Raw genomic sequence first — 25,869 nt, 5'->3', positions numbered from 1 at the left:
GTCTCTCTCAGCCCTATCTCGTTGGAGATGCTGCCAGGGAGGGAAAGAAGGAACCGAGATGCTCTTTCCAGAGGGGCTCCATCCCCTAAGGGGAATCTCTTCCAGTGCTCACACAGGTAGTCTCCCATTCAAATACATACCAGGGCAGACCCTGCTTAGCAAAGAGGACAAGTCATGCTTGCTACCACAAGACCAGCTCTCCTGATAGGAACAGAGGAAGCTGCCATATACTGAGTCACACCCTTGGTCCATCCAGCTCAGGGCTGTCTACCCAGACTGGCAGCAGAGGCTTCTCCGAGGTTGCAGGCAGGAGTCTCTCTCAGCCCTATCTCGTTGGAGATGCTGCCAGGGAGGGAAAGAAGGAACCGAGATGCTCTTTCCAGAGGGGCTCCATCCCCTAAGGGGAATCTCTTCCCGTGCTCACACAGGTAGTCTCCCATTCAAATACATACCAGGGCACACCCTGCTTAGCAAAGAGGACAAGTCATGCTTGCTACCACAAGACCAGCTCTCCTGATAGGAACAGAGGAAGCTGCCATATACTGAGTCACACCCTTGGTCCATCCAGCTCAGGGCTGTCTACCCAGACTGGCAGCAGAGGCTTCTCCGAGGTTGCAGGCAGGAGTCTCTCTCAGCCCTATCTCGTTGGAGATGCTGCCAGGGAGGGAAAGAAGGAACCGAGATGCTCTTTCCAGAGGGGCTCCATCCCCTAAGGGGAATCTCTTCCAGTGCTCACACAGGTAGTCTCCCATTCAAATACATACCAGGGCAGACCCTGCTTAGCAAAGAGGACAAGTCATGCTTGCTACCACAAGACCAGCTCTCTTGATAGGAACAGAGGAAGCTGCCATATACTGAGTCACACCCTTGGTCCATCCAGCTCAGGGCTGTCTACCCAGACTGGCAGCAGAGGCTTCTCCGAGGTTGCAGGCAGGAGTCTCTCTCAGCCCTATCTCGTTGGAGATGCTGCCAGGGAGGGAAAGAAGGAACCGAGATGCTCTTTCCAGAGGGGCTCCATCCCCTAAGGGGAATCTCTTCCCGTGCTCACACAGGTAGTCTCCCATTCAAATACATACCAGGGCACACCCTGCTTAGCAAAGAGGACAAGTCATGCTTGCTACCACAAGACCAGCTCTCCTGATAGGAACAGAGGAAGCTGCCATATACTGAGTCACACCCTTGGTCCATCCAGCTCAGGGCTGTCTACCCAGACTGGCAGCAGAGGCTTCTCCGAGGTTGCAGGCAGGAGTCTCTCTCAGCCCTATCTCGTTGGAGATGCTGCCAGGGAGGGAAAGAAGGAACCGAGATGCTCTTTCCAGAGGGGCTCCATCCCCTAAGGGGAATCTCTTCCAGTGCTCACACAGGTAGTCTCCCATTCAAATACATACCAGGGCAGACCCTGCTTAGCAAAGAGGACAAGTCATGCTTGCTACCACAAGACCAGCTCTCCTGATAGGAACAGAGGAAGCTGCCATATACTGAGTCACACCCTTGGTCCATCCAGCTCAGGGCTGTCTACCCAGATTGGCAGAGGCTTCTCCGAGGTTGCAGGCAGGAGTCTCTCTCAGCCCTATCTCGTTGGAGATGCTGCCAGGGAGGGAAAGAAGGAACCGAGATGCTCTTTCCAGAGGGGCTCCATCCCCTAAGGGGAATCTCTTCCCGTGCTCACACAGGTAGTCTCCCATTCAAATACATACCAGGGCACACCCTGCTTAGCAAAGAGGACAAGTCATGCTTGCTACCACAAGACCAGCTCTCCTGATAGGAACAGAGGAAGCTGCCATATACTGAGTCACACCCTTGGTCCATCCAGCTCAGGGCTGTCTACCCAGACTGGCAGCAGAGGCTTCTCCGAGGTTGCAGGCAGGAGTCTCTCTCAGCCCTATCTCGTTGGAGATGCTGCCAGGGAGGGAAAGCAGGAACCTAGATGCTCTTTCCAGAGGGGCTCCATCCCCTAAGGGGAATCTCTTCCCGTGCTCACACAGGTAGTCTCCCATTCAAATACATACCAGGGCACACCCTGCTTAGCAAAGAGGACAAGTCATGCTTGCTACCACAAGACCAGCTCTCCTGATAGGAACAGAGGAAGCTGCCATATACTGAGTCACACCCTTGGTCCATCCAGCTCAGGGCTGTCTACCCAGACTGGCAGCAGAGGCTTCTCCGAGGTTGCAGGCAGGAGTCTCTCTCAGCCCTATCTCGTTGGAGATGCTGCCAGGGAGGGAAAGAAGGAACCGAGATGCTCTTTCCAGAGGGGCTCCATCCCCTAAGGGGAATCTCTTCCAGTGCTCACACAGGTAGTCTCCCATTCAAATACATACCAGGGCAGACCCTGCTTAGCAAAGAGGACAAGTCATGCTTGCTACCACAAGACCAGCTCTCCTGATAGGAACAGAGGAAGCTGCCATATACTGAGTCAGACCCTGGGTCCATCCAGCTCATGGCTGTCTACCCAGACTGGCAGCAGAGGCTTCTCTGAGGTTGCAGGCAGGAGTCTCTCTCAGCCCTATCTCGTTGGAGATGCTGCCAGGGAGGGAAAGCAGGAACCTAGATGCTCTTTCCAGAGGGGCTCCATCCCCTAAGGGGAATCTCTTCCCGTGCTCACACAGGTAGTCTCCCATTCAAATACATACCAGGGCACACCCTGCTTAGCAAAGAGGACAAGTCATGCTTGCTACCACAAGACCAGCTCTCCTGATAGGAACAGAGGAAGCTGCCATATACTGAGTCACACCCTTGGTCCATCCAGCTCAGGGCTGTCTACCCAGACTGGCAGCAGAGGCTTCTCCGAGGTTGCAGGCAGGAGTCTCTCTCAGCCCTATCTCGTTGGAGATGCTGCCAGGGAGGGAAAGCAGGAACCTAGATGCTCTTTCCAGAGGGGCTCCATCCCCTAAGGGGAATCTCTTCCTGTGCTCACACAGGTAGTCTCCCATTCAAATACATACCAGGGCAGACCCTGCTTAGCAAAGAGGACAAGTCATGCTTGCTACCACAAGACCAGCTCTCCTGATAGGAACAGAGGAAGCTGCCATATACTGAGTCACACCCTTGGTCCATCCAGCTCAGGGCTGTCTACCCAGACTGGCAGCAGAGGCTTCTCTGAGGTTGCAGGCAGGAGTCTCTCTCAGCCCTATCTCGTTGGAGATGCTGCCAGGGAGGGAAAGCAGGAACCTAGATGCTCTTTCCAGAGGGGCTCCATCCCCTAAGGGGAATCTCTTCCCGTGCTCACACAGGTAGTCTCCCATTCAAATACATACCAGGGCACACCCTGCTTAGCAAAGAGGACAAGTCATGCTTGCTACCACAAGACCAGCTCTCCTGATAGGAACAGAGGAAGCTGCCATATACTGAGTCACACCCTTGGTCCATCCAGCTCAGGGCTGTCTACCCAGACTGGCAGCAGAGGCTTCTCCGAGGTTGCAGGCAGGAGTCTCTCTCAGCCCTATCTCGTTGGAGATGCTGCCAGGGAGGGAAAGCAGGAACCTAGATGCTCTTTCCAGAGGGGCTCCATCCCCTAAGGGGAATCTCTTCCCGTGCTCACACAGGTAGTCTCCCATTCAAATACATACCAGGGCACACCCTGCTTAGCAAAGAGGACAAGTCATGCTTGCTACCACAAGACCAGCTCTCCTGATAGGAACAGAGGAAGCTTCCATATACTGAGTCACACCCTTGGTCCATCCAGCTCAGGGCTGTCTACCCAGACTGGCAGCAGAGGCTTCTCCGAGGTTGCAGGCAGGAGTCTCTCTCAGCCCTATCTCGTTGGAGATGCTGCCAGGGAGGGAAAGAAGGAACCGAGATGCTCTTTCCAGAGGGGCTCCATCCCCTAAGGGGAATCTCTTCCAGTGCTCACACAGGTAGTCTCCCATTCAAATACATACCAGGGCAGACCCTGCTTAGCAAAGAGGACAAGTCATGCTTGCTACCACAAGACCAGCTCTCCTGATAGGAACAGAGGAAGCTGCCATATACTGAGTCAGACCCTGGGTCCATCCAGCTCATGGCTGTCTACCCAGACTGGCAGCAGAGGCTTCTCTGAGGTTGCAGGCAGGAGTCTCTCTCAGCCCTATCTCGTTGGAGATGCTGCCAGGGAGGGAAAGCAGGAACCTAGATGCTCTTTCCAGAGGGGCTCCATCCCCTAAGGGGAATCTCTTCCCGTGCTCACACAGGTAGTCTCCCATTCAAATACATACCAGGGCACACCCTGCTTAGCAAAGAGGACAAGTCATGCTTGCTACCACAAGACCAGCTCTCCTGATAGGAACAGAGGAAGCTGCCATATACTGAGTCACACCCTTGGTCCATCCAGCTCAGGGCTGTCTACCCAGACTGGCAGCAGAGGCTTCTCCGAGGTTGCAGGCAGGAGTCTCTCTCAGCCCTATCTCGTTGGAGATGCTGCCAGGGAGGGAAAGCAGGAACCTAGATGCTCTTTCCAGAGGGGCTCCATCCCCTAAGGGGAATCTCTTCCTGTGCTCACACAGGTAGTCTCCCATTCAAATACATACCAGGGCAGACCCTGCTTAGCAAAGAGGACAAGTCATGCTTGCTACCACAAGACCAGCTCTCCTGATAGGAACAGAGGAAGCTGCCATATACTGAGTCACACCCTTGGTCCATCCAGCTCAGGGCTGTCTACCCAGACTGGCAGCAGAGGCTTCTCTGAGGTTGCAGGCAGGAGTCTCTCTCAGCCCTATCTCGTTGGAGATGCTGCCAGGGAGGGAAAGCAGGAACCTAGATGCTCTTTCCAGAGGGGCTCCATCCCCTAAGGGGAATCTCTTCCCGTGCTCACACAGGTAGTCTCCCATTCAAATACATACCAGGGCAGACCCTGCTTAGCAAAGAGGACAAGTCATGCTTGCTACCACAAGACCAGCTCTCCTGATAGGAACAGAGGAAGCTGCCATATACTGAGTCAGACCCTTGGTCCATCCAGCTCAGGACTGTCTACCCAGACTGGCAGGAGAGGCTTCTCCGAGGTTGCAGGCAGGAGTCTCTCTCAGCCCTATCTCGTTGGAGATGCTGCCAGGGAGGGAAAGCAGGAACCTAGTTGCTCTTTCCAGAGGGGCTCCATCCCCTAAGGGGAATCTCTTCCAGTGCTCACACAGGTAGTCTCCCATTCAAATACATACCAGGGCAGACCCTGCTTAGCAAAGAGGACAAGTCATGCTTGCTACCACAAGACCAGCTCTCCTGATAGGAACAGAGGAAGCTGCCATATACTGAGTCAGACCCTTGGTCCATCCAGTTCAGGGCTGTCTACCCAGACTGGCAGCGGCTTCTCTGAGGTTGCAGGCAGGAGTCTCTCTCAGCCCTATCTCGTTGGAGATGCTGCCAGGGAGGGAAAGCAGGAACCTAGATGCTCTTTCCAGAGGGGCTCCATCCCCTAAGGGGAATCTCTTCCCGTGCTCACTGAGGTAATCTCCCATTCAAATACATACCAGGGCAGACCCTGCTTAGCATAGAGGACAAGTCATGCTTGCTACCACAAGACCAGCTCTCCTGATAGGAACAGAGGAAGCTGCCATATACTGAGTCAGACCCTTGGTCCATCCAGCTCAGGACTGTCTACCCAGACTGGCAGGAGAGGCTTCTCTGAGGTTGCAGGCAGGAGTCTCTCTCAGCCCTATCTCGTTGGAGATGCTGCCAGGGAGGGAAAGCAGGAACCTAGATGCTCTTTCCAGAGGGGCTCCATCCCCTAAGGGGAATCTCTTCCAGTGCTCACACAGGTAGTCTCCCATTCAAATACATACCAGGGCAGACCCTGCTTAGCAAAGAGGACAAGTCATGCTTGCTACCACAAGACCAGCTCTCCTGATAGGAACAGAGGAAGCTGCCATATACTGAGTCAGACCCTTGGTCCATCCAGTTCAGGGCTGTCTACCCAGACTGGCAGCGGCTTCTCCAACGTTGCAGGCAGGAGTCTCTCTCAGCCCTATCTCGTTGGAGATGCTGCCAGGGAGGGAAAGCAGGAACCTAGATGCTCTTTCCAGAGGGGCTCCATCCCCTAAGGGGAATCTCTTCCCGTGCTCACTGAGGTAATCTCCCATTCAAATACATACCAGGGCAGACCCTGCTTAGCATAGAGGACAAGTCATGCTTGCTACCACAAGACCAGCTCTCCTGATAGGAACAGAGGAAGCTGCCATATACTGAGTCACACCCTTGGTCCATCCAGCTCAGGGCTGTCTACCCAGACTGGCAGCAGAGGCTTCTCCGAGGTTGCAGGCAGGAGTCTCTCTCAGCCCTATCTCGTTGGAGATGCTGCCAGGGAGGGAAAGCAGGAACCTAGATGCTCTTTCCAGAGGGGCTCCATCCCCTAAGGGGAATCTCTTCCCGTGCTCACTCAGGTAGTCTCCCATTCAAATACATACCAGGGCAGACCCTGATTAGCAAAGAGGACAAGTCATGCTTGCTACCACAAGACCATCTGAATTCTCAGCTCTGTCTTTTAGGCCAGGGGTTCTCAAGGCTGAGTCTGCAGATAATAATAATAACTAGTGGGCTCGGGCACAGAGCATCTGTGCCTCTAGTGCGGCCGGGCCCGCCGCCTTACCTCTGCGGCCGGGCCCGAGGGTGCCGCCGCCGCGGCCGCCGAGTGCTGCTGCCGCCGCCGGGCCCATCGCCATGGCCGGGCCCAGGAGTGCCGCCACCACCGGGCCCAGCCAGGCCCGCCGCCTCAACTCCGCGGCCGGGCCCGCCTGGCTCCCCGGCCATGGCCGCCGCCGTTCTCCTGGTGACTCCGCTGCCAGGACCAATCAGGCGCCCCTGCAGCCCAGCCAATCAGCTGGGCTGCCGGGACGCATTTCTCCTGGGCACACCCAGGAGAAATATATATATAGATTATTAATAATAATAATTCAGTTTCTATTGTTTCTTCCAACAATGGCTCAGGGCAGTTTACAAAGAGAAATAACAAACAAATAAGATGGCTCCCTGTCCCCAAAGAGCTCACATTCTAAAAAGAAACATAAGACACACACCACCAACAGTCACTGGAGGTACTGTGCTGGGGGCGGATAGGGCCAGTTACTCTCCCCCTGCTAAATAAAGAGAATCACCACAGTCAAAGGTGCTTCTTTGCCCAGTTAGCACAGAGATTGCAGAGCTGAGCGCCGCTTTTCCTGCCCGGCAGGCTCCAGTGTGCTGAGATTCAAAACCATAATGGGAGGTGTAATGGCTCTCTCTTTTTCTCTCTCGCCACAGCTCTCCATCGCCATGGGGACAGCATCGTCCAAAGACGAATCCGCCACCGCTGAGAGCCAGGGGGCCTCCATCCCCTTCGGCCTCATGGATGTGTTTCTCTTCTCCATCATCATCGGCCTCTTGACATATTGGTTTTTTTTCCGCAAGAAGAAAGAGGAAGTCCCGGAGTTTGCAAAAATCCAGACGCCAACAGGGTGAGTGAACGCACGCGCCCCTTTGCATGCATGCAGATCTAAATTGGTCCAGATCTGGCTGCTGTTGGACTACAACTCCCAATAATCCCCTGTCACAATGGCCGGAGAGGATGGAGATTGTAGTCCAACCGCACCTGAGAACTTGAGGCCTTACGCCAATGTGTTCCATCAACTGCTTTGGCTATGCTGGCCTTGGGCCGAAATAAACCCATACAGTACAGTTTAACTGCTTGGGCTGCCTGTCTGTTTCTGGACGGAATTTAAAATGTTGGCAAGCGGATTGCCCTTCGCAGCCTGGAACCGAGTTACCTCCAGGCCTGGTTCTTTAGCTTGCTGCCATTGGAAATATGGTTGAAAGTGCCAGGGACAGTAGCTGCTCAGCCGTGGCCCGGGAGCTGGGCAGTCAAGGTGTACTTATTCAGAGTGGCATTGTGTACAGGAGGAAAGGAAACGAAGGGGTTATTTGTATTTGTAATTTTATTTACAGTCATTAGACCAAACAGATAGTAAAAAACTAGTCTATATATATATATATATATATATATATATATATATATATATATATATATATATATATATATATATATATATATGTATGTATGTATGTACAGTTTACAATTAGGATGATGTCCCATTAGACCTCTTAAAAGCAATATAACTAAACTTATCTACAGAAATAGAAATTGAAGCATCTTTATCTGAGAGCAGATGTTTAACAAGATCTCCGTCGGATTGATCTATCAGTTTACGTATTAAAGGAGCAGTAAGGCATTCCCTAGGGTATAAATGGAATTCACAGTGAAGAAGAATATGCACAACAGTTTCTGTATCTCCTGACCCACAACTACAGCGTCGTTCTTCTAAAGGGGTTAATTTTCCACATAGCCATGAGTCGGGGGGTGGTGGCCGGATCTGACCTCAGAGATCATTTCTGGTATTGCACCACCACCACCACCACCACCAATGCTTTTCACCATAAGGACTAGCAACTTGAATTGAAAGCTGGAGGGTTTGTTTGTTTGCTTAAATAAAGTGACTTCTGGGGCTTTGTTGGACTCCAATGGAAGCGTGGTGTTGCTGCAGCCTCGACAGAGGTATATTTGGGTGGGTTATCGTATAATCTTCTAGTGGGAAGGGACCTCAGGGGTCTTCTAGTCCAAGCCCCAGCTCCGCGCAGGAGAGCTGCTACAGGTAGATTGGAAGCTCCATGGGGCAGGGATCCTTGATCCTGTGCATCCGTATGGCGCTTTATAAGTAACTGTGGCCTCTAAGGAGAGGGGATTATTGTACCAGGAGGGCAGGGGTAAAAGTGAGGAGGTTGTAGTCCTCCTAAATATCTGTAGCCCTAGTCCAGGGGTACGCGCGGCTGGGTTTGAAGTTTGGTCCAGTCGAAGAAGAGAGAAGGTTGAGACGATGCCTCCGCTTCCCTCGATTGTGCAATGCGTGTCCGTTTCCGTTTCGGCTTTCTAAACCGAAGCAGCAGCTACGTGAGGCTTTGCCCCCACCCTGGTCCTGATTTTGAGAAAATCCAAACATCGGCCACACAGCAGGCCCCTGATTGACGGCAACACAAACTCCCCTTCCAGCCAAAGAGCCACAGGGGCCCATCTGGATCAGGACCAGGGTGGGGGCAAAGCCGCCCTCCCCCACGCCCACCCTGCTGAGTCCGAATCCAAATCAAAGCCTCACTACAGCGGAGACCTTTCCCTTCGGTGTTTACCATGCAGCGTGATTTATCCTGGGCAGGCCAGTCCTGGGGATGGGCTAGGAGCCGCCCGCAAGCCCTGGCTGCTAGAACAGCCCTCCCTGCCTTTGGAGGCTTTGCCAAGCGGTCTCCTAATGGTTGAACGAGCTGGATTGGAAGGTCTCCTGGACCGGCTCTCCTCTGCTTGGGAACTCGGGCTCTGCTTGTGACCGCTCCGAGGTCTAAATTGAAAGCATCTACATGTCCTGTGCAGATGATGTCCAGGAATCACTTGCGACTCGTTGGGCTTCCTTGTATGCGCTCCCAACTCGGCACTGATGGTCACGGCCTCGTGCCGCCTCCCCGCCCCCCGTCTCTGTGGGATGCGTTGAGAGACATTCCAGTTCTTCCTCCATCCACACACACCACTGCTTGCTTAGGAACATAGGCAGCTGCCTTCTACTGAGTCAGACCCTTGGTCCTTCAGCATTGTCTGCTCTGACTGGCAGCAGCCCTCCAAGATTCCAGGCAGGAGTCTCTCCCCGTACGACCTAGAGACGTCAAGGAGTTGCCCTGGGACCTTCCCTGGGCAAAGCAGATACGGTAGACGGACCTCGCAGTCGAGGTTCTCAAAGTTGGCTCCCAGGTGATGTTGTTGGACTACAACTCCCATCATCCCCAGCCACATGGGAGGTATAGTCTAACAACAGCCTCAGCCCCCAAGCTGGGAGTCCCTTTCTTAAAGGATTGTGTTTGTATTATTATATTTTAACTAGTGGTTTTGTAGCCCGTTGGTTAACGGGCGCTAGTGGAGCTCTGCGCTCCAGACGTTCGCCGCCATTCCCTCTCCCGCCACCCCCCGGCGCCCGGGGCTCCGGCCGGGCCCGCCACTCACCGCCGCCCGCGGCTCCGGCTGGGCCCGCCACCCACAGCGGCTCCGGCCTGGCCCACCGCTGCCCGGGCCCACCACCACATTGTTTTGTTTGCCGCCTCGTCCGGCGGCCATCCTGGGCGGCCAGAAGCGGCCGCCCCGAAGAAGCCGGGTAAGCGGCGGCACGGCCAGGCCTCGGCCATGGCTCTGCCGCCTCCTCGGCTGTGCCGCCTCGGCCAGTGTCCCCCGCTGCTGCTTACCCGGCTTCTTCGGGGCGGCCGCTTCTGGCCGCCCAAGATGGCCGCCGGGTGCTGGCGGTCCTGCCTCCCTGGCTCCTTCTGGCCATGCGCTTCGCGCATGCCCAGAAGAGGCCAGGGAGGCACGGACACACGCTTGGTGTCCGTCCACGGACGGACACCAAGCCTTTTATTAGATAGGATGGCGTTTATTAACATCGTTCATACCAAATCCTAACGTCTCGAGGCAGTTTACAATTAAGACAAGAACGGTTCATTATTGGTAGACGAATCATAGCGGAAACACTGAATCGTTTCTGTGGTGATTTCAGAATGGAGGAGGAAGGATTTCTTCCCACAGGGAGACTCGTGGGGCTGGAACTCCGAAATGGGGCCATCTTTCCCCCCAAACTTCGGCCAAGGGGCAGAGTAGATGGGGAACGTTGCATTTGGATGGCATCAAGTGTGAGGACACCAATTTTCTTTCATTCCTACCCTCCCCACCCCCCTTTTAAAAAAACCTATTTTAAAGTTTACCTTTCTCCCCCTGAACGCCTCCTCCCTCAATCCCCTTTTGCTTCCTCCTGAAACGATGCCACCATTGCTGGGGTGGAGAGCGTTTCTCTCGATTCGAAAACAGACACAACTTTTGGCATCCGAGAGAAATCCCAGTGATGTCAGCTGTTGCTAGGATAAGAGAAGCCTCTCGCTGGGAACGGTCTAACCCCCCTCCTCACATGGCAAAAGCGTAGGGGGGGTGTTGTCTTGCAAGGGACCCTGGGAGTTCCCATTCTCAAGCCTCTCCACTCGCTTCTTCCCTCCACCGCCAGATGTTGGCTCTTGGGCTGGTGCCGGGGCTCTCCGGGTAACTTTGAAGGCGGCCCGCACGAGTCCCAGAGGGCCGCGGCGGGCGCTTCTGCGGGGACTTGGTATGCAAGCTCTGCTCCGCTCTGCTCGCACAAAAGGGGGCCAGCAGCTGGCTCCGGCATCCGGGGAGGATGATCCCGCCTGCGTCCCTCTTGCTGCCGAGGAAGTTTAGCCTTCCCAGATCCCTGCAGCTGGTATGAAGACGCGAGGATCGCTGCCCTCTCCACCATTCTGGAGCTGCCATGGGCTGCACGTACTCAGCGCCCCGAGAGGAGGCTGCCCCGGGGAGGTGAGTTGAGGAAACGGTCCGGGAAACGGCTCCGCGAAGCTTTGGTGTGCGCTGACCCTGCCGCGCGAGGCTGCTGGCTTTGGATGTCGCTTAGGGCTTCTTGACCTCGGGTACCCCAGCTGGAGAACCAAAGCTCAGGAACCCCGGTCCTGGCTGGCAGGTGGCTTGGATCGGTGTTCCCCATCACGGAACCCCAGATGTTACAGGGGACACGGGTTCAAATCCCTCCTTTTCCTGCCTCCGGCTCTTTGAAACACTAACCCGAGTGGAATTGCTCGGGAAGTGTGTTCCAAATTTACTGGTACTGCTGTGACATTAAGGTGCTGGTAGAGTGTATAGGGAGCTGCTGTCTGCATTGTACGATTCAGATTAAGTTCATTATGGTTCGAGACCAGAAAACAAACAGAAATGGAAACACGAGGAGAAATGCAGAGTTACAGGAAAAACTAGTATAGCTTATAACGGAGTCGGACCCTTGGGCCATCTAGCCCAGGGTTGTCTACACTGACTGGCAGTGGCACTCCAGGGTTTTAGGCAGGGGTCTTTTCCAGAACTGGTTGGAGATCCTGCCAGGGATTGAGACCATCTGTATGCAAAGTGGATGCTCTGTTGCTGAGCTATGGCCCCATCCCAACCTGAAGAAGAACCCTAGGGTACCTAGGAAGTTGCCTGCTGCGGAGTCAGACCGTTGGCCCATCTTGCTCAGGACTGTCTACTCTGTCTGGCAGCAGCTCTCCAAGGTTTCAGGCAGGAGTGTCTCCCTGCCCCACCTGGATGCTGGCCCCTGCCCTCCTTGGACACTTCGGTCCGTGGCAACACCTGGTTTTGTTGCCCCAAATGGACGCCAGAGCTTTGTGCATGCATAGCAGACGCTCTCCCACAGAGCAGCTGTGTTGTAAGTGGCATTTCCCTTGGGAAAGATGTTAGTCCCAAGACGAATCAAAAATAGACAGATAGCAGAGATAAGGCTGGAACGCAGGGGGCGGGACTAAGGTCACGTCCTGATTCTCCAGTTCCGATTCATCTTCCCCAGAGGGAGTTCGTCTTCGTTGGGCTGAAAGGACAAGGGAGCAGATTTCGGCTGGGCACTGGGAGGAATTTCTGAACTGTCAGAGCGGTTGGACCATGGAACAGCCTGCCTCATGCAATGCTGGGCTCTCCTTGGCTGGAGGTTTTCAGACAGATGCTGGGCAAGGGACACTGTAGGGATTTCCTGCACTGGCAGGGATTGGGTGAGAAGACCTTGGCGGTTGCTTCCAACAAATAGCACAAGAGAGAAGGGGCTGACTGAGCACCTGGCTGGGCAGAGCTGCTGCCAGCTGAGCAGAGAGGCACTGTTTCAGCGGGCGACTCCCTTATACGGAGAAGGGGGAGCATGAGCTTTGGGCCCATCCCCTCCTGCAGGGCCTCCCAACTACCGCTGCGATTGGCGGCGTACGTGCCGTCCTCATGGGGTGTTCTAGATTGCATTCCTCTCCGGGCGGGGACATCCTGTGGCATGAGTGGCACAATCTCAGTTTTAATCACCATAATCATCTAAATAATAATTGCGTGATAATAACGATTAATTAAATAACAACAACAATTGCGTGATAATAACGATCAATTAAATGATAACTATCTACTGCTAGGAGAAGGCTGCTAGGCAACTTGTTCCAGCCCTTCCCTGGGGAGGCTTGCGTACTGTGGCAGAGTCCGACCTCTGCTTCTGTGCAAGTCCCAGAACAGCAGCTGCCCCCCTTCTCCCTGCCCTCAAACTCCATGAAGACCCACACCTTTCTTGTCAAGCCCTTGAGTGCCCGCTAGCTGTTTGAAAGAGAGATCCACCCCGCCCTCTCCAGATAGGCTCCGCTCATCACCCCATCCAATCCATAGAACGACACATTGGCTCCTCCCATACTCTTCAGGCTCCTCCCCCTCCTGAGTCCCAAGCCTCCACCCTGATTCTTGCCCTGGGTCTTCTGCTCACCCCTCCAGGCTCCCCGTTGGCCCCGCTGGGTTTTCTCCGGACTCCGCCTTCCCCACTCTGGCCCCCCCAGGAGGACAGCCTTTTGGATTGTTGTCCCCAAACTGGCCAGCCTCGCTGTGCTTCCTGCTCTCCCCCCAGGAAAGGAGCCAGCACCGCATTCCTCTTCCATTGTCAAAGCGTCCCACGTCCCCTCTCTTGGCTGGGTCTCGGCATTTCAGCCACTTGAAACAGCAGAGGGTTTGGCCAGCTGCCTGTGTTTGGTCTCCGGAGTGTCCCCCAGCGGCCAGTCGGACCTAATGAAGCCGCCTACGCCTCCTTGCTTCTTGTGGCTGCTGGTTCCTCCTTCCTCGCTGCCAGAGGTGTCCAGCTAGGGCCCAACTCTGGGTGCCCCTTCGAAGCGGGGATGGCGATCCATATAGGCCCCTCCAATCTGCTGCCTCTGGAGCGGAGGGTCGAAGGCTCGCGTCCCCATGAACCCAGCTCTTCCCATAGTCCAAAGTCGGCGGTGCTTGGAAACGGCTCGGCTGGAGAAGGCTGGAGCTGGAGAGCGTCAGGGGCATCGCTATAATTGAGCGGGGGGGGGAGGTTTTCACAGCTCGGGCCTCCAGCTCCTGAGGGCCCCCCAGCTCCAGCCCTCCCTATTTTCTTCATTATCTCCCTCACTCTGAGGGGCCTCCGGGGAGAGGGGCAAACATGGCCCCCCTCTCCCTTCGCGACACCCCTGAACAGCCTCCATCTCCCCCTCCTCCAGCTTTAAGCCACGTCCTTTGAGCTTGGTTCGGGACCCCCCGCCGGTGCCTTTAGGTGAGGAATGGCCCTTAAGCAGAACCAGATGGCTCCCCTTCATTTGTGTCATTTCCTCCCCCACCCCATCATTCCAGCTTGGGTCCATCCTGCCCAGCTCTGCCTCCTCTGGCTGACTCTCCGAAAGTGGCTCCCAGCCTGGCTACTGGAGATCCTTTCTCACTGGAGCTTTGACCCGGGACCTTCGGCGTGCCATGCAGGGGCTCTGTGGCGGCCTCTTCTTCAACCGAAATCCCTCCGGGTGCCTGAGAGGAAATTGGAGGCTGGGAGTTGGTGCCAGCCTCCTGGGTTTTGGTTTGGGCTAAAGCCCCTGCTTTGCCCACCAAAGGTCCCAACCAGGTCCAGTTTCCCAAACCTCTAGTCCAGAGGATATCTGGGGACAGGACTGAGAGAGACTTCTGGCTGCCTGCCACTCTCTTATTTCTTCTCTCTCTCTCTCTTTCTCTCTGCCTGGGATGTGCATGAATTGACACCCATCAAAGGAACGTAGGAAGCTGCCACCTACTGAGCCAGACCTTTTGCTTCATCTAGCTCAGTATTGCCAACACTGACTGGCAGCGGCGCTCCAAGCTTTCAGGCAGGAGTCTCTCTCAGCCCTAACTGTAGGTGCCGGGGATGGATCCTGAGAGCTTCTGCATACAAAAGAGATGCTTCCAAAATTAAAAGTGGGGGGTTTCTGTCTGCCGCAGGCGAGCTGCTTTTTGCACCCATTGCCCAGTGGTGGTGAGGACAACCAGGTTCGAGGCCATGCAGTGCCTTGCAAGTTAAGGCGGCGGCGGAGGAGCAGAAATGGCTGGCATAGATTGGCCCTTGGCCACCAACTTCCACTGCGCCCTGGCTCTGGAGGTTTGCACACCTGATGCCTTCCTCTCTCCTTCTTTTCCAGACTGCCGTCCACCATTGAGGGCAGCTTCATTGAAAAGATGAAGAAGACGGTACGTTCTTGACTCCTGGCTTTCTGCAGACGTTGTCGTGGGTGGTGCCTGGAGTTTCCCGGGCGTGTCGAAATCTTCTGTCTTGGCTAGACTACCGTGCTTCTCCCTCCCATTCTGGTTTTTAAGCCTGGGGTCTTGGAAACATATCGTTTCCCACCGGGAGTCCGAAATGATATTTGCCTCCTTGATTTCTCTCGCCCTCCTCCTCCTCGGAAGGATCTTGGATGAATTGATGACTTTCAGAATTGATGACTTTCGGCACTGCTAATTCTTTGCCTCCCCCCAGATGCTTTTGTCATCTTTTCCAGGGAAGGAACATCGTTGTGTTCTACGGATCGCAGACGGGGACCGCGGAAGAATTTGCCAATCGCTTAGCTAAAGATGCCCATCGCTATGGGATGCGGGGCATGTCTGCCGACCCGGAGGAGTACGACCTGGTGAGTGCCCAGGAGGTCTAGCCCTGTGGCGGCTGTTTATTTATTTTTACACTTCGATCCCGCTCTTCCTTCAAGGAGCCCATCTGTCTTCACAACAACCCTGTGAGGCAGTTTAGGCAGAGAGAGAAGCGACTGGCCCATAGTCACCCAGTGAAATTCCATGGCAGAACAGGGATCTGAACTATGGTCTGTGATACGTAGATACATGCAGAGACAGCCCCGTCCCTAAAAATGGCTGAAATGTTCAAGAGCATTCACTGTCCCTCCCCTGCCCCCCGACTTCTGCCCCTCTCTCAACTTCAGTCTGACCTCAGCCGGCTTTCCGAGATCGAGAAGTCCTTAGTGGTCTTCTGCATGGCCACCTATGGAGAAGGTGACCCCACAGACAACGCCCAGGATTTCTACGACTGGCTGCAGGAGACCGACGCTGACCTCTCCGGCCTGAAATTTGCGGTGAGTCTCTTCCCGAATCCGCTCAGATCCCGAATCCGCTTGATGCCTCAGATCCCTGCCTCAGTTTCCCAAGTGCCCTTTTCTTTGCTGAATCTCTCTCTTCACCACAGAGATCTCTCTCCTATTTTTAGACTCACACATCCCCTCAAAAGCATCTTAGAGGATTATTTCGAAGGCCAATATTACTGTCTAATGGGTTGATTGCGGCTTCTTCGCCTACGTTCTCCTTTCCCGCTCAGATCCGCCAACCCAAATTAGGTGCTCTTTTCTGGCCCTTGAATCTAATTACCAGCAGTAACAAGCCAGGGAGCAGCCGCTGCTGGCCGTTAATGAGTTGAGTCAGACAATGCCCAGATGCGTTCACAAAAAGCATAACCCTGGCTTGGTTTCCATAGCTCACTTGCTCTCTCAGCCTCCTCCATGTTGACACAGTGCCATGGTGGGGGGACTCGGGTAAAATAACTGGGTGTTGGCTGCCAATTTCCTTTTTAGGACAATTCCAAGGGTAACAGAATCAGGCACGTTACTACTTTGTCAATGCCTTGGAAATTTCCAAGTTGATCCTATATAATACCCACTGTCAAGAGAACATCGCCTACTTTAAGGCTGTATTTTACAAAACCCTCAAATATTATAGTGTGTGAAACATTCAAAATGCATTGGTAACGGAATCAAAATTGGCATCACCTCTGATTCTGTTACCAACTTAAGTTTTGCACATTTCAAACACTCTGTGTAATATCTAAGGGCTTTGTAATAATTTAAGTTGGGGCAGTGTTGAGCCTGGGTTTGTGGGCCTCCCCCCCCCATCTTGACTGGCGTGCCATCTGGTCCCTTCCAGGTCTTTGGGCTCGGGAACAAGACGTATGAGCACTTCAATGCCATGGGGAAGTATGTGGACAAACGGATGGAGGAGCTTGGAGCTCAGCGAATCTTTGAGCTTGGCCTGGGAGACGATGATGGCAAGTGAGTGGCCCCCGAGTAGCCCCTGTGCAAATCTGTGGCTAGTGCTCCGCTCAGTTGGCAGGTTGATTGGGGGGGAGCATGGGGATGATTGGGGGCGATGGTTACACAAGTATCCACCCATGAACAATGCGGGCCCTCAGCTGTGACCCGCCAGCTGGTGGACTACAACTCCCATTATCCCCATTCAGAATGGCTATTAAGCCGTTTTGAGATGCCCGCTATACACGGTGCTTTTCAAAGGATGGCAGGCTAGGTCTCTGCCCCAAGGGATTTACAGTCATCACTGGGAGGTAGGGAGCAGGCTTCGGCAGTCCTACCCATAGTGCTTTGACCCTCCGCTATGAATGCCATTGGCACTTCAACTGGCAGTGACACTTCTAAAATGTGTGCCCTGAAGCCACTGGCCATTTCCTTTGGGACTCAGCGGTACAGCTGGGCAAATGGGGGGAGGGGGCGTCGATGGAGGGGGGGTGTAGGATCACGCCAGGCTGCCAGGGGTTCTAAATGTTGCCTGCCCCCCACAGCCTGGAAGAAGACTTCATCACGTGGCGCGAGCAGTTCTGGCCGGCCGTGTGTGAGCATTTTGGCGTGGAAGCCACGGGAGACGAATCCAGGTGAGGGCAGCCACAGGAGACGGTGGGGCAGGAGTGGGTCCGGGAGCTGGAGCAACATCCGTGGGTGGAGAGTCGCTTGGGAGCGTGGAGGGCAGCTTCCGGGCATCCCCACCCCCTCTGCTTTACTCCTGTGACCGCGAAGGTATCTCCCCTCTCCTCCTCATCTCCCATGCCGGCACGCTCCTGGGAGATTTTTCCGGACAACCCTAAACCTTCTAACCGCTGGACCACTCGGTCGGTCCATACTATTTCCTTGGGCTCCCTTGAGGAGTGAAACGCCTGGCTCAGCTCGGCTTGTCTTTATCCGAAGTGAATTGATTCTCTTTTCCTTCCCCCCGCCGTCCTCCCTTCCTGCAGCATCCGCCAGTACGAGCTCGTCGTCCACTCGGACGTCGACCCAAACAAGGTCTACACAGGCGAGATGGGCCGTCTGAAGAGCTACGAGACCCAAAAGCCGTAAGTTTTTTTGGAAAAAATGGTCACAGTGGGCCAACGGGGGGGGGGGGGGCACGCAAAAGGCCAATCGGAACGCGGCGACTGGGAATTGCTCCAACTGGGAATGGTGCGGAGAGGCGTTGCTTTGTCCAAATGGTTGCGTTTTGTTTCCTTGCAGGCCGTTTGACGCCAAGAATCCTTTCTTGGCCCCCATGTCTCTGAACCGCAAGCTCAACCAAGGCGGGGAACGGCACCTCATGCATCTCGAGCTAGACATCACCAGCTCCAAAATCAGGTAAGCTGGATGCGGAATGGGTCCCTCGAGCCTGTCTGTACACCCTGCCACACTGGGGTTTGCTCTGGGACTCCAGGATCTGAATGTAAAAAAGTCTCTGGTGAAGCAGGGACCACCTCTGTACGAAGAAGTCCAGTTCCACTACCATTGCTCGTCGCTGTCAATACACTTCTCTGCCGCTTGTTAATCTGTCTAATCCAGGCATTTCTGACCTTGGTTCCCAGATGATGCAGGACTACAACTCCCATCATCCCATGCTACTGCAGACGGGGAAGATGGGGGTTGTAGTCAGATAATTTATGGGGACCCCTAGTCTAATCAATCCCCTTTTAAAGCTATCCACTAACATCATCTTCTCTCTTTCAATCTCTCTTCCCAGGTACGAATCTGGAGACCACATTGCTGTATACCCAGCCAATGATACTTCACTGGTGAACCAGCTTGGTGAAATCCTAGGGGTGGATTTGGATATGGTCATCTCCCTAAACAATCTAGATGGTGAGTAGCCTGCCCCACGTCTCTCCCCTGCCCAGCCGTCGTCCTGACCCCTGCTCATTCCCTTTCTCATTTGCAAAGCGGCAATCCCAAGGCTAACGGAATCGGGGATGTTAACGCTTTTTCAATCACTGCGGCCATAAGCAGATTTTCAAGTTGATATTCTATATGCCCACTGGCCAGAGGACATCTCCTCCTCCAAGGCCATATTTTTGACAAAAACCTTCAATCTAGATAGTGTCTGAAATGTGCAAAATGTGTCAGTAACGGAATCAGAATTTTTGGACACTGTCGCTGATTCCATTACTGATGTGTATTGAGTGTTTCGGAGACTAGCATATTTAAGGGTTTTGCAGTCAGTCAGTCAGTCCTTTATTGCGGTCATAGACCAGTGCATAGTTAAAACATATGTACTTACATACTTACATAAAAAAAGAAACTCAGCATAATAAAACGGACAACAATAGTGACAAATTAAAATTAAGGCGTTTTCACGAAAGTCGGCTTAGTGCATTTAATTTTGGAAGACTCCTTTAAATCCAATTGGAAATTGGCAGTTACAGAAAAACTTCTATTATATGGATTCTCTCATGATTAGGTTTCGATCAGGCCAGAAGAGAAATTGTGCAACGTATCCATGACGTGGAGTTACAGATGGATCATGCAAAGTTACCGAGTAGCATTTACATAGGTAGTCAGTGCACCGAGCTCAAGCCTGCTACACATCTAAGTAGCATTTTAATTCCAAAATTTAGACGAGCTCTAACACTTGCCCGTGTAAATGCTCTCCCAACAACTGTGCTCCATGGGAGATTCCAGGGTATACCATACGCATCAAGATTATGCCCTTGTGGATCTGGTAACGTTGAAACAACTGCTCACGTTTTACTGCATTGTGAATATTACAGAGACATAAGACGCCAACAAATTGCCCCACTTTTGATTAATTTTCTGGGTCGTGGAGAGGATTTCTATTTAAACTATTTGCTCACTAATCCTAATCCGGATGTTATTCATATCGTGGCCAAATATCCTCTCTAATAAAACGCTTGGTGTCCGTCCGTGGACGGACACCAAGCGTGTGTTTGTGCCTTCCTCGGCGGTTCTGGGCATGCGCGAAGCGCATGCCCAGAACAGGCCAGGGAGGCACGACCGCCAGCACCTGGCGGCCATGTTGAGCGGCCAGAAGCGGCCGCCGCGAAAAAGCCAGAGAAGAGGCAGTGGGGGAGATTGGCCGAGGCGGCGGCAGAGCCGCCGCCTCGGCTGTAGAAGACAGAGACCAGGACGGGGAGACGGGGGACGGGGAAGCTGGCCTAGGTGGTGGCGGAGCCGCCGAGGACAAGCGGCTTGAACACTATGGAGCCCTAGCCCGGCCCCAAAACTGACCTTGCCCTTGCCCAAATACTTCCCGCCTCGGCCGCCGCTGCCGCCCGCTCTCCCGCCCTCTCAGCTGCCCAAATTCTCCTTCCCCGCTCCCCCCCAAATGATTAAGGGCCAAAATGGCCCAGGAGAATGCCTCCACGGCCGCCGCCACAGCCGCCAACCGCCCTCCCAGCTGCCCGAGACCTCCTTACCCAAAGCAGCCCGCAACAGTCGGGCAAACTAAAAGCAGTTTTTGTGAAGAAGAGAGGAGCTCCCGAACAGAGCTCCTCTCTGTGCTAAGCCAATGCCCAAACTGCATTGCGTCCTTTTCGCCCAAAGCAGCACCCTCCATTACAATCATGAAACAAGAATCACGGGGGGGGGGAGAACATTATTGAAAACCTGAGCGGATGGTGCAAATGATATAACAGTACCTTGCCATTTTGGTGATTAGGTTGTCATCAGGACTGGACAGTAAGTACTTCAAATAGAAGTCATCCAAGTGCCCAGGAAAACGTTGCAACAAAGGGGACACGAATCTTAAGCGGGTGTCCCTATAGAAGTTACAGTAAAGTATGGCATGTGCAGTTGTCTCCACTTGACCAGACCTGCAAGGGCAAAGTCGAGCAGAAAAAGGAGTACCAGGGTTTTGCAAAAATATGTTCTTTTACCAGTGGGTATATATAATAGCAACTTGAAAATTTGCTTATGGCTACAGTCGTTGAAAAAGTGGCCGTGTGTCTGATTCCGTTACCCTTCATATTGCCCCAGGTTCTGTTACCCTTCGAATTGCCCCAAACAGACACAACCTACAGCCTCCTGTGCGGGGTGTGTCTAATTATATCCGCTTAAATTCTGCCTTTACTTGTCACAAGGCAGCTAACGGTAGGGATGTGCACGAACTGGTTTGTGCACTCCCGGGAGGCAGGTTCTTTTAAGAGGCAGGGAGGGTGCCCTCACCTACCCTACTGCTTCCCCCCCAGCCGGCGTTCTCCCCAAAAGCGTTGGTGTGGGGCAGGTAAGGGCACGCCCGCCTTCAAACTGACTCGAGCACCAGACTTTCGAACCGGTTTGTGCAGACCCCTCGCTAACGGTTCTCCTCCTTCCCGCAGAGGAGTCCAACAAGAAGCATCCATTCCCTTGCCCCACCTCCTACCGCACGGCCCTGACGTACTACCTGGACATCACCAACCCGCCACGCACCAACGTCCTCTACGAGCTGGCGCAGTACGCCAGCGATGCCAACGAGCAGGAGCACCTGCGCAAGATGGCCTCCTCCGCCGCCGACGGCAAGGTAGGGTGCCCACTCAGCCTCCGCAGGGCATGTGGGGGTGAGGGGCTGCCCCCTGCATCCGCGCACCCCGCTGCTCTTCCTCAGCAACGCGCTGTGTTTTGTGGGCCAAGTGAGAATGATCCACAGGCGCACAGGAAGCTGCCAGACTGAGTCAGACCCTTGGCCCAGCGAGCTCAGGATTGCTTACTACGACAGGCAGTGGCTCTGCAGAGTTTCAGGCAGGGCTCTCTCCCAGGCCCTACCTGGAGATGCTTTCGGGGCTCGAACCTGGGACCTTCTGCATGCAGAGCCGGTGTCTTCCCACCGAGCTTAGGGGTGCCTCCTGCTGAGTCAGAGCCTTGGTCCAGCTAGCGGAGGATTGTCTACTTGGACTGGCAGCGGCTCTCCAAGGTTTCAGGCAGGGAGTCTCTCTCCCAGGAGAGGGTTCCGGGAACTGAACCCGGGACCTTCTGCCGGCAAAGCCGACACTCGGTCAGGGAGACGCAGCCCCACCGTGGGAGGCAGTCAAGGTGGGATGGGATGGGATGGCCCTCAGGAAGCCACCCCAAGCGTGGGCCTGTCTGCTTGTCCCATGCAGGCACTCTATCTCAGCTGGGTCGTCGAGGCCCGGAGGAACATCCTGGCCATCCTGCAGGACACGCCCTCCCTGCGCCCCCCCATCGACCACCTCTGCGAGTTGCTGCCCCGCCTGCAAGCCAGGTACTACTCCATCGCCTCCACGTCCAAGGTGAGTCTGCGCGGCGGGGCTCCAAGGGTGGCAAACGCTCACCTGCCGCCCTCCCCCCAAAAGTCCCCAAAGCGGCTGAGAACGACAGTCGACCGCTATCAAGACATAAAGAAAGAAAGATGGCTCCCTGTCCCCCAAGGGCTTGCAGTCTAAAAAAAAAGAAACCCAAGAGAGACCCCGGCTACGGCCACTGGAGGGGTGCTGTGCTGGGGACGGAGAGGGCCAGCTGTTCGCCCTCTGCTCAGTAAAGGGAATCGCCACTTTCACAAGCTGCCTCTTGGCTCCGTCAGCAGGGGTTAGATTTATTGATTTGAGACTCACATGTGGGGCATCACACTAGTGTCATGTACAAATAGTATCTAAGTGGTGCATAATCTCAATGGGGAGTGCACCCATGGTGTATAACTGCTCTTCATTCGGCTGATTGTGGGTGGTGAGGGGTGCTGACGAGAGCTAAATAGGAAGCTGCCATCTACTGAGTCAGACCCTTGGTCGGTCTAGCTCAGTATGGTCTGCACTGACTGGCAGGGGAACTCCAGGGTTCCAGATGGGATAAGCTTCTCCCAGCCCGACCTGAAGATGCCTTCTGCCCCCTGTGCAGATGCGCAACCGCTGTGCTATTGCCCCATCCCCGAAGGAACATTTTACATCATTTCTTAAACATTTAGGAACAGAGGGAGCTGCTGTCTACTGAGTCTGGCCCTTGGTCTACCTAGCTCAGTATTGTCTGCTCTGACTCGCAGCAGAGAGACACGAGCCAGGAAAAACGTGCCTACGGGCCACATGATGGGCCGACCTGGACTCCTTGGGGTTGATCTGGCTCTTCTGCCAGAAGCCCCCCTCTCTCTCACCCCCACATGCCCCCCCGTTTGCAGGTCCACCCCAACTCCATCCACATCTGTGCCGTGGTGGTGGAGTACAAGACCAAAACCGACCGGGTGAACAAAGGCGTGGCCACCAACTGGCTGAAGAACAAGCAGCCCAACGAGAACGGGCACAAGTCCACGGTGCCCATGTACGTCCGGAAGTCCCAGTTCCGCCTCCCTTTCAAATCCAGCACCCCCGTCATCATGATCGGGCCCGGCACCGGCATTGCCCCCTTCATGGGCTTCATCCAGGAGCGGGGCTGGCTCAGGCAGCAAGGTGAGCGGTGCCACCCCCGAGAAGCCCCCCTCTCTTTCCTGGCCTCCCATTGGGCGCGGCGGCCACCAATGGGAAGGCCTGTGGGTTGCAGAGGTTAGGGCCCGCCTTGGCTGCGTTTCCTTGGGTTCCCCCCTATGTTGCTGAACTCCAACTCCCATCAGCCCCTGGCTTAGAGACAGCTTTAAAAATGGCCCTTGGAAACTTTGGTGGTGGTTGGACTACCACTTCCATCACTTCCTGCCACAGTGACCGGTAGCAGGGGGATGATGGAGGTTGTCGTCCGCCATCTGGGAAAGCATTAAACTAGGCCTGCCCTATTGGTCGGAGAGCATTTCTGGACACAGCGATTGGGGAGGGAGCACGGACTTTAAAACCTTTTTGGTGGATTGGAATGAGAGCTCGACAGCGGGTGATTCCGCTTCGTCCTCCGTGTCGGGCCACACCCAGCTCCGTCCTCGGAAAAGCCCGGGGGGGGGGGAAGGAGGCCGTGCCAGCACAGCCCACTCGGATGGAGAGCTGGCTGGCAGCCTCCGCGGTGGGTGGGCGCTGCCCGAGGGTCGCCTGGGCTGACAGCTGAGCTCTTCCGCCCCGCAGGGAAGGAGGTGGGCGATACGGTCCTCTACTACGGCTGCCGGCACGAAAATGAGGACTACCTGTACAAGGAGGAGCTGGCCCAGTTCTTCAAGGATGGCACCCTCACACAACTCAACGTGGCCTTCTCCAGGGACCAAGTGCAGAAGGTAATGGGGCTCCTCCGATACGGGGAAGGTGGAGCCGCCACGCCATGGTGGGATGTGGGGTGTTTGCATTTGGAGGTGGGGCAGAAGGGAGGAGCAGCCTGGTGCTGGTTGGCTAGGAGGAGGACCTGTGTCTTACTGCCCAGCTGCAGGGGATCATGGGAGGTAACTGGGGTTTTAAGCCAGCCCGCGAACCAGGGCTACACATTCCTGCCACCTTGTTTTCCGACATCCCTTTGGCAGGCATGAGGACTAGAAGCTTTAGCCCAATTTTAAAGCAAAAAGCTGGGCTTGATTCTGCAGCAGAAGCCAGATTCTGCATTCTGCATGACCCGATTGTGGAAAACGCGGAAACCTCGATGGTTTCGGTCTTAACCCCACTGGCCTTTTCCTTCTAGATTTATGTCCAGCACTTGTTGAAGAAGAATAAAGAGAACATTTGGAAGCTGATCCACGAAGGCAACGGCCACATCTATGTCTGTGGGTAAGTGTGGGGTGTCATTCATCCGTGTCCCTCCAGTTCTCTTGAGGGGCCCACACGGCAGGAGAGGCTGATGGTTGAACTAGCTGAGCTCTGGCATTTGTTCAGCTCTCAAAATGTATAAACACCCAGTTTATTTCAGTGGAGAGCTGGTCTTGTGGTAGGCAAGCATGAATTGGCCCCTTGGCCAAGCAGAGTCCACCCTGGTTTGCATTTGGATGAGAGACTAGAGGTGTGAACACTGGAAGAGATTCCCCTTAGGAGATAACGGGGCCCCTCTGGAAAGAGCATCTAGGTTCCTTCTTTCCCTCCCTGGCAGCATCTCCAACGAGATAGGGCTGAGAGAGACTCCTGCCTGCGACCTCGGAGAAGCCTCTGCTGCCAGTCTGGGTAGACAGCCCTGAGCTGGATGGACCCAGGGTCTGACTCAGTATATGGCAGCTTCCTCTGTTCCTATCAGGAGAGCTGGTCTTTTGGTAGCAAGCATGACTTGTCCTCTTTGCTAAGCAGGGTCTGCCCTGGTATGTATTTGAATGGGCGACTACCTGTGTGAGCACGGGAAGAGATTCCCCTTAGGGGATGGAGCCCCTCTGGAAAGAGCATCTAGGTTCCTTCTTTCCCTCCCTGGCAGCATCTCCAACGAGACAGGGCTGAGAGAGACTCCTGCCTGCAACCTCGGAGAAGCCGCTGCCAGTCTGGGTAGACAGTCCTGAGCTGGATGGACCCAGGGTCTGACTCAGTATATGGCAGTTTCCAAGGTTCCTCAAAGGGCTCATGATCTTTAAAAAGGAGATAGAAACGAGACCTCCGCAAGAGCCTCTGGGAGGAAAACTCTGCAGGGCTGCTCTCCTCCTGCTAAACATGAAAAGGCGCCTCTCTGCCTGGTTTAGCAGGGGTGATTCTCAAAGAGGGTGCTCCAAGAGGGCCAGAAGATGGTGCCTTGGGTTTCCCCTAAAAAGGAAGCCCCACTGAAAAGCCACGCTGGACGGAGCGGAATCTTGGGCGGCAAGCTTTTGCAAGTCTCTTCAGAGTCTGGCATCCCTCCGAGGGCTCACGGGGGGCCCCTCCCTTGCCCAAAGCGGGAGTCTGCTAGGGTCCCTTTTTGTTCCTAACACTCCACCTCCGACAAAGAGTGTCTCCCAGGCATTGTTTACTTGCACGGAAAGCATTGACGCGAGAATGTAGGAAGCCGTTTCTTCCCGCCGAGTCGGAGGTTGGTCCGTCCTGCTCAAGCGGTCGCTGTTTTCTGCTGGGGACTGCCTACACGGACTGGCAGCGGCTCTCCCCGGTTCCAAGCAGGAGCCCCTCCCTGTGAGCCGGGGCCACTGAGTGCCTCTGGCCCCGTCTCCAGTCCCTGGCCTTTAAGCCTTGTGTTCAG

At 54.6% G+C, this 25,869-nt stretch overlaps 1 protein-coding gene across 3 annotated transcripts in view; it reads left to right on the top strand.

Moving 5' to 3' along the window:
* LOC128335956 (NADPH--cytochrome P450 reductase) overlaps positions 1-25,869 on the top strand; it is a 49,320-nt gene that overhangs the window by 21,720 nt on the left and 1,731 nt on the right. For all 3 annotated transcript variants that reach the window (XM_053274929.1, XM_053274928.1, XM_053274927.1), the window contains exons 2-15: positions 7,204-7,397; positions 15,004-15,052; positions 15,361-15,489; positions 15,793-15,942; positions 16,784-16,908; positions 17,433-17,522; positions 17,880-17,978; positions 18,136-18,252; positions 18,632-18,750; positions 21,222-21,403; positions 21,981-22,130; positions 23,006-23,273; positions 23,868-24,013; positions 24,409-24,494. In XM_053274929.1, coding sequence (XP_053130904.1) covers positions 7,216-7,397; positions 15,004-15,052; positions 15,361-15,489; positions 15,793-15,942; positions 16,784-16,908; positions 17,433-17,522; positions 17,880-17,978; positions 18,136-18,252; positions 18,632-18,750; positions 21,222-21,403; positions 21,981-22,130; positions 23,006-23,273; positions 23,868-24,013; positions 24,409-24,494 — 1,892 coding nt within the window. In that variant the 5' untranslated portion in view covers positions 7,204-7,215. The remainder of the gene's footprint in view (positions 1-7,203; positions 7,398-15,003; positions 15,053-15,360; positions 15,490-15,792; positions 15,943-16,783; positions 16,909-17,432; positions 17,523-17,879; positions 17,979-18,135; positions 18,253-18,631; positions 18,751-21,221; positions 21,404-21,980; positions 22,131-23,005; positions 23,274-23,867; positions 24,014-24,408; positions 24,495-25,869) is intronic.

Source organism: Hemicordylus capensis, chromosome 12 (genome assembly GCF_027244095.1).
Source record: "Hemicordylus capensis ecotype Gifberg chromosome 12, rHemCap1.1.pri, whole genome shotgun sequence".
Taxonomy (NCBI): Eukaryota; Metazoa; Chordata; class Lepidosauria; order Squamata; family Cordylidae; genus Hemicordylus; species Hemicordylus capensis.
The sequence above is the reverse complement of the archived record's forward strand: the minus strand, read 5'-3'. Positions and strand labels throughout refer to the sequence as shown.